The sequence below is a fragment of the Octopus bimaculoides genome, chromosome 17 (genome assembly GCF_001194135.2).
Source record: "Octopus bimaculoides isolate UCB-OBI-ISO-001 chromosome 17, ASM119413v2, whole genome shotgun sequence".
In the NCBI taxonomy this organism is placed as follows: Eukaryota; Metazoa; Mollusca; class Cephalopoda; order Octopoda; family Octopodidae; genus Octopus; species Octopus bimaculoides.
The window spans coordinates 29,450,732-29,458,586 of record NC_068997.1 but is presented as its reverse complement, the minus strand read 5'-3'; the positions used below and the strand labels follow the sequence as shown (position 1 = coordinate 29,458,586).

Genomic DNA, 7,855 nt, shown 5'->3' with positions numbered 1-7,855 from the left:
CCCCCCCCCATCCTTTCAGAAACATTATCCTAAATGATACTATTTCCATTCTAAATCTTTTTCAGTGCCATATTTATATGTGTATACATTGTCCTGATATGTATAAAAAGTGTTAGGTAAGTGTATAAAAGCTTCTATTCACTTGCTGAAAATATATAATTGCTATTATATTAATTATATTAATTGGTGAAGGTGCATGGTTTAGTGGTTAGAGCATTTGGCTCTGATTGTAGGGTTGTGAGTTCACTTCCTGGCAGTGCATTGTCTCCTTGAGCAAGACACTTCTCAGCTAGCAAAAATGAGCTGTACCTGTAATTCAAAGGGGTCAGCCTTGTCACCCTCTGTGTCATGCTGAATCTCCCTGAGAATTATATTAAGGGTAAGCATGTCTGTGGAATGCTCAACCACTTGCATGTGAATTTCATGAACAGGTTGTTCCACTGATCGGATCAGCTGAAATCTTTGTTGTTGTAACTGACAGAGTGCCTGTTGTTATATTAATTAATCAGTTATATTAATTAACCAATTATATTAATTATCATATCTTCATTTAATCAACACGATGGCATCTTCAATTAAAAGTGAATGCAATTTATCAAATATCATTTCTTGCTAAAAGACCAGACCATCATTGTCATGTTTAGTTCTTTTAATTTAATGTCTGATATTCCATGCCATCATGGTTTGGATTCTTCTGTACAGCTTATCCTAATTCTATTCCAAAACCTAGGCACTTCAAGTCTCCTCCTCTGGTCTTCTTCTGCAACTGTGAACATACACAGCAATTTTTCACTTGGCAGGTGTCAGCCATTTGGTTTAACCCATATCACTTCTGCTGTGACGTGTGTATGTATGTAGGTGTGTGTGTGTATACATGTGTCAAGTAACTTCGTTCCTACATGTTTATTTCCAGTTCAAAATCATGTTATGAATTGTTGCTTATTCAATTAGAAAACTTATGTTTTAGAGGAAAATAGGACATTATTAATATTTATTTTCCCTCTTTTTCTTCTTCAGACGGAAGTATCCTGGTAATATCATATGCCTCATTATTTTGGTAAGTTATACCTTATTCATCAGATGTTTTTGAAGATATAACATCTTCGTATATCATTAGCTTTTATCATTTATGAAATACATCTGCTGTAACCCAGGGAAACCTATTCATATTATAAATGTTGTGTTGAGTGTTGTAAAAACTAAATACAAATGACTCTTGCTAGAAATCTAATTGAATTATATTTCGTTTTTGGATTTGGTTTGCAAGATTGTTTATGTGAGTTCGTGTGTTGAAGCATATTCTGTTGTGTCTGGGGAGAGTCATTTTCTTTTTGTGCCTTATAATTTAACACACTCACCGGTAAAATTTCCACTATTGAAAAGGCTGCAAAATGCAACGAAAATTTTAGGAAAATAAAAAAAAGAAATAAGTGGAAATTTTACTGGTGAGTGTTAAATTATAAGGCACAAAAAGAAAATGACTCTCGCCAGACACAACAGAATAATTGAATTATCTTCTACTTCAAGGCAGTGATGTTGGACCAAGAAGTGTGGAGGGTATGGACCTTGTTGGTTTGGTTGGACTCTACTGTGCTGATGAAGTCTGATAGACTGAAACAGTGTTCAGGCTCTCGTCCCCTTAAACATGTAGGTTAACATTGAAGGACTAAGATAGCAGAACACTATCCTTAATGTTTTATTGCATCCGTTCCTGGGGTCAATAAAGTAAATTCCTGTTGTTATTTGATTCAGTCAGCTGTCCCCTTCTTTATAAACATTAACCTTACTTTTGACAATTGTTTCTTGGAATTCACAGACTTTTCTTTCAAAAAGTAGAAATTTCAAATGTATTTTAGCTCTCATCATCATCATCATCATTGTTGTTTAACGTCCACTTTCCATGCTGGCATGGGTTGGAAGGTTAGTGAGCCAGAAGGCTGCACCAGGCTCCAATCTGATCTGACAATGTTTCTACAGCTGGATGCCCTTCCTAATGCCAACCACTCCTTGTGTATAGTGGCTGCTTTTTATGTGCTACCAGCACGGGAGCCAGTCTTGTGGCACCGGCAACAACCATTCTCAAATAGTGCTTTTTACGCACCACCGGCATGGATGCCATTCAGGCGGTACTGTCATCGGCCATGACGACTTCACTTGCCAATGATTGAAGGGCACTCTTAAATGGGCTGGTTATGCTGCACTGGCATAGGCCACGGTTACCTTGGAGACACTCTATGGTTTTGGCCAAGTCAGTAAGAATGTCAAACTAAATACAACAGCTTCTTCAATTCCTGCCTGGAGCATCTACAAAATATATGCCATGGTGGATGAACAGAATTACCAGAGTACAATGTTGTGCAGTATTTCTTTCTAGTCCTTAGGTTGTGAGTTCAAATCCTGCCTTTCAGCTTTACAGGGCTAATAAACATTGCAAATCAATTTGATTGGTTTCCAGTCTGTGCCACTCATGAGGCCACCACAACAAATGGAGTGGCACATCATCATCATCATTATCATTTAACAGCCATTTTCCATGTTGGAAGGTTCTGTCAAATCTATTTTTGTCTCTTATTGTTTGATTATTTAACTCGTTTGTTTTTGTATTTCATGTTGTTTACACAGTTGGTGACATCCATATATATATTATTTATATCATTATTTGAATGCCACACATCCATTTCCAAGTAAGTTTATATATATATATATATATATATATATATATTATATATATATATATTATATATATATATAGACTTTTCCAGTTTCTATTTCTTCTCAAAAAAACCTATTCTACCCAAATCACAAGAAATCTGTATTATTTTTGTAACAGAAATTACAAAATCAAAGCCATGCTGGAGCACTCCTATGAATGTATAAAGGATGCTATTGCCTCTTTCTTTTGTTGCTGTATGTTTTCTGTTCTTTATTATTCTGAATGTCTTCTGTAATTGATAATCATATCAAATGGAAATTATTATCCTTTTTTTTTTCCTTATTTCAGACTGTAGCAATGTCTCTTGTACTGGGTACAATAAGTTGGTAAGTATGTCAGATGAAAAACTTCTTCATAAATGTTTAATTTCTCATCAAGCTGCTTATCACACGGCCACTTGTGTGATTCTCTGAGAAGAGTCCTTATTATTTACTGAATTGTTTGGAGTAATTTCCTTATCTTGATTATTACAGTCACAATATTTTGGCCAACCAAAATGCTATGCTCTTCAGGTACCTGTCATTTTGGTGATGTTCTCAGAATTTCAAAGCATCACATCTCCTGTTCTCCATAATTTACTTGTTCTATAGGATAACAACATAGTGAACATAAACATTGTGTTGTGTGGTTTATCCCGCTACCTTGAGTTCAATCCCAAGTGAATCTGCCTGCCTGCACAATGGAAGGAGAATAATATATTGCCTAGATTGAATAAAGGGTTCAGTTCAAATCCCCAAAACTGCCACTGAGTATGACAGCACTTGAAGAAAGCAAGTGGATACAACAGGTGAAACGTTGTGTCTATAAAAACCAAGATAAGGAGGTCACTAATCTAAACGTGTGTATAAAAATTATCAAAGAATTTTATATTTTGACAACTCATCATCTTTGCTTATAAATAGTGCTAGAGCAGTGGCTAAAATCAACTAGTTTAAGATAAAACTCTTAAGATTACCATTTGGTAGTAAGTTTTTATTCCAGCTATTCAATATGATAGATATTAATGAGAATGTAGTAGCAAGTCCTCTTGATTAAAAAATTTTTTTTTTTTTAATTAAAACATTCCTGAATTGTAGTTGCCAAGTAACAGTATTAAATGATTACAATACTCTACAACATATTTTTCTTTCTTTCTTTCTTTCTTCTGCTGTTTTACTTTTTTCTTCTTCTGGGTGCTTCTTTTTTTTTTTTATTCACCTGACTTGTTTAGTGTAGTAGCACTTTGTGTTCTCTTTAAGAACGAGTGCTATGTATTTTTAAGTCTTGAATTTTACTCAGAGCAGTGAAAGTGCTGGAGACATATTTAAACTGGTGGCAAATTGCAGTAGCAACTCATTTTGAAATTTCTGATTGGAAATATTTCTTTGTTTACTCTGTTAATGTCCTTGAACAATGCAAAGGCTTGAATGCAATAACTCGAGTCATTAGGACAGGTTGGTCACTCATTCATGAATATTTGTGATTGTCAAAGGTAAATCAATTGAAGAATGCCACACAATAAAGAGAAGTTGGTCCTCACTCGAGGCATCGATCAGATACCTCAATGTCTTCACTCGAGGCATCAATCAGATACCTCAATGTCTTCTCTGTTGAAGCAGAGTTGAACAAAACTGATTAGCAACAGTAACTCCACTCTGCTGTCTCTCCTTGTATCATTAGCAATGTCAGGATGCATATCAGTTATTTTCTTATGCAATCGTTTTGCTCCCTCCCTCATATTCTCTTGAATTTCACCTTTTTTTTTTCTTTTTTCTTTTCCTCCCCCCAGTTTCCATTCCACTAACATTGTTCTGATGTCAATGGCTGTTACTGCGGTCGTCTGTTTCTCAATTTCCCTTTTTGCTATGCAGACAAAGGTTTGTATTTTCTTTTTCTTTAATGTTTCACTCATTTGACTGTGGTCATGCTAGAGCACTGACTTGAAGGGTTTTAGTCGAACAAATCTTTATTTTTTTTTTCTAAGCTTAGTACTTATTCTGTAGGTCTCTTTTTGCCGAACTGCTAAGTCACAAGGACATAAACACACCAAATGGAGATGGTGGGGACAGACACAATAATAGACACACATAGATGTATATACATCATCATCATTTGACGTCTGTCTTCCATGCTGGCATGAGTTGGACGGTTTGACAATAGCTGGCCAGGTAGAAGACTACACTGTGTCTATTTTGGTACAGTTTTTATGGCTGAATGCCCTTTCTAACACCAACCACCTCATAGAGTGGACTGAGTGCTTTTTATGCGGCACCAGCACAGGCGAGGTCAGTTTTGGCATGGTTTCTACAGCTGGATGCTTTTCCAAATGCCAACCACTTTATCGTGTGAACTGGATGCTTTCTACGTGGCACCAACACTAGTATAAATTTTAATAAACAGAAATATTTGACATTAAAGGTTGAAAGGAAAAGAAGGCTGAAGGAAGGAAACTATAGAAAAATTTTAACTGCACTTTCTAGCAATATAGAAATAATATTTAGAGCTGTTGAAAGCTTAATAACATACCGTAAAAATTTTTTTTTTTTTCATTCTAGCTATAAGAGTTCACAATTCAATATTGTCAGATTTGAGTATTGAACATGGCATAAATATTAGCCGATACTCAAGAGGGTGAGTGTCGTGGATTTGAGTGTCAGTCCAACGATCACTTGAGTGAGTGTCGTGGATTTTTGTTTTGTAAGGGGGATGGGGGTTGGGCTAGAGGTGTGAATAAATTCAACAGTTTAGCCAGATCTAAATTTCAGATCTTCCACTGTTCAGTCTTTCCATCATGTTTGAGATTAATCAGCTTGTTTCAACTTTTCCAAGCGACCATCAGTTTGTGTTGTTAACAAAGTAATTATTTAGGTGTGTGTGTGTATATATATATATATATATATATATATATATATAAAAGAAGAAATGGAGAATTTTAACAGATAGATATCAATTTATTAACATTGTCAATTCTCTGTTACCTACAATTGTTTCCATACTCAACTCATTTAATTACAAATTAATAAACTATAATTACATTTTGAAAATTGCGAGTTAAATACTTCCTGAAGTAAAAAATTAAACTGGTGGAGCTTGGAGGTTTTGTGGAATACAGGTCTATTTTTTAAGAATCTGGTTAATTTACTGCTTCCACTTTTCTGTACATGTCATATAAATGTATTTATTGTTCTGAAAACTTTAACTCTTTTATATTTAGATTGACTTCACAGTGTGCTCCGGTCTCCTATTTGTTCTGGTTATGGTGGTGATTATGTTTGGATTCTCATTAATTATTACTCAATATGCCTTAGTCAAACCTCTGCCGGTGAGTAAGATAAAATTTGTTTTCTCTCGTATTTTCACTTTATGTATGTTTAAGTAATGAATGGCTCTCATTTTCTGTTAGTTAAACATTTGTCAATTTAGATAAAAGGTAAAATCCACAGAGATTCCCATCTCTCACCCTCCAATTCAAAATAATGGTTTTTAAAGTTTTGTATGTTATCCATCCATCTTCTTTGTCCTCTATTCCTGGGAAAGTTGTTGGGGAGTCCTCATGCACCCGCTTCATAGGATCCTATCAGAAGTGTCTACACTTTCTGATCGGATTCCCAGCATGATCCTATAGATATCATCCAACCATCTCAGTCTCGGTTTACTCCAAGGTCTCCTGCCAGTTGGCTCAGTTTCAAAGATCCATCTTGCAGGTCTTACCTTTGGCATTCTAATCAAATGTCAATAGTACCACAGCCGTGGCCCCTCAATGTGGAGAAGTAACAGCTTATCCTCACCTGTTGTTAGGAATGCTGGAAGCTTTGGCTATTAAATAATGAAAATTATATTGAGATAATTATAACATTAATTAACTTCAATTAAATCTTTTTTAACTTCCAGGTCCTGACCAGTGTTTATGCTGCACTTATTGCTTTGGTTTATGCCTTGGTAAGTCTATTCTTTACTGTTTTTATATCTGTGGAGGTCTAGGGGTGTTGGACTCATGATCGTAAGATTGTAGTTTCAATTCCTGGACCAGGCAACGAATTGTTCTTGAGCAAAACACTTCATGTTGCTACAGTTCACTCAACTTTAGAAATGAGTACCACTAATGGAGGCACGTCTTTTAGTGGTCATGGGGTTGGATTCATGACTATGAGATTGCTTGGTCCAGGGATTGAAACCACAATCTTGTGTTCTTGAGCAAAACATTTCATGTTGCTCCAGTCCACTCAGCTGGCAAAAATGACTTTAGCCTGGAGAAGGATGGCCTCTGCCAGGCTCTCTCATCCTAGAGATGCTGTATGGCTGCAACAACCCCAACAACCCCCAAAGGGTTAAGGGACTTGTCAATATTCATCTTCTAACTTAATGACATAAATTTTAGGGTTCAAAAGAAAACCCTTTTCTCTTCGACACTAATTAAATTTTTACTTTCATCCCTGTCACCTATAATTTTGTAGTTTTTATGCTAGAGGGAAAATATTTATATTTAAGTGTGGCAGTTTCTTATTCTTTAAACGACATTCTAATAAATTTATATAAAAAAAAAAAATAACTGATAAATATTTTTCTTTTCAGTTTTTAATCTTTGACACTCAGTTGATAATGGGAGGAAAGAAATACGAACTAAGTCCTGAAGAATATATTTTCGGTGCACTGGCTCTCTATATCGACATTATTGACCTTTTCCTCTTGATTCTGTCATTGTTTGGAGGAAATTCTAATTAAACCAAACTCACCAAAGACTACTAGATTTCTCCCATTTGTGTCTTGTCTGTTTTTATTGTAGTATATGGCATGTTTCTGCCCCTTTATTACCGAAATCATTCTCTTGTTGATTAATACCTCTCAACATTGTATCTATAAATAAAATGTAATAAATGACAATACACTTCAAAATATACCTCTTTTTTCGAAGACATATTTTGTGAAATTTACTTCACCTTATTTTATCTATTTTTTTCTATCATCATCTTTTGTAATATTTGCATTTTCTAGAATGAACAAAATAAACAATTATTTCTTTACAAGTTTGTCATTTCTTTATGCTGTCACACAAATCATAAATTACTCTGTAAAAGATCTTCATTTAAAAGTATTTGGCAGCCAGCTTTATAAATATAAGTGCTAAATATTTCACTGACTCAGAGATACAACAATCTTACCAAA

At 34.9% G+C, this 7,855-nt stretch overlaps 1 protein-coding gene across 2 annotated transcripts in view; it reads left to right on the top strand.

Annotated features, from left to right (window-relative positions):
- LOC106878397 (protein lifeguard 2) overlaps positions 1 to 7,716 on the top strand; it is a 26,033-nt gene extending 18,317 nt beyond the window's left edge. For both annotated transcript variants that reach the window (XM_014927594.2, XM_014927592.2), the window contains exons 6-12: positions 66 to 116; positions 1,018 to 1,057; positions 3,002 to 3,039; positions 4,482 to 4,569; positions 5,907 to 6,014; positions 6,584 to 6,631; positions 7,265 to 7,716. In XM_014927594.2, the coding sequence (XP_014783080.1) occupies positions 66 to 116; positions 1,018 to 1,057; positions 3,002 to 3,039; positions 4,482 to 4,569; positions 5,907 to 6,014; positions 6,584 to 6,631; positions 7,265 to 7,414 (523 nt within the window). In that variant the 3' untranslated portion in view covers positions 7,415 to 7,716. The remainder of the gene's footprint in view (positions 1 to 65; positions 117 to 1,017; positions 1,058 to 3,001; positions 3,040 to 4,481; positions 4,570 to 5,906; positions 6,015 to 6,583; positions 6,632 to 7,264) is intronic.
- Positions 7,717 to 7,855: the final 139 nt, after the last annotated feature.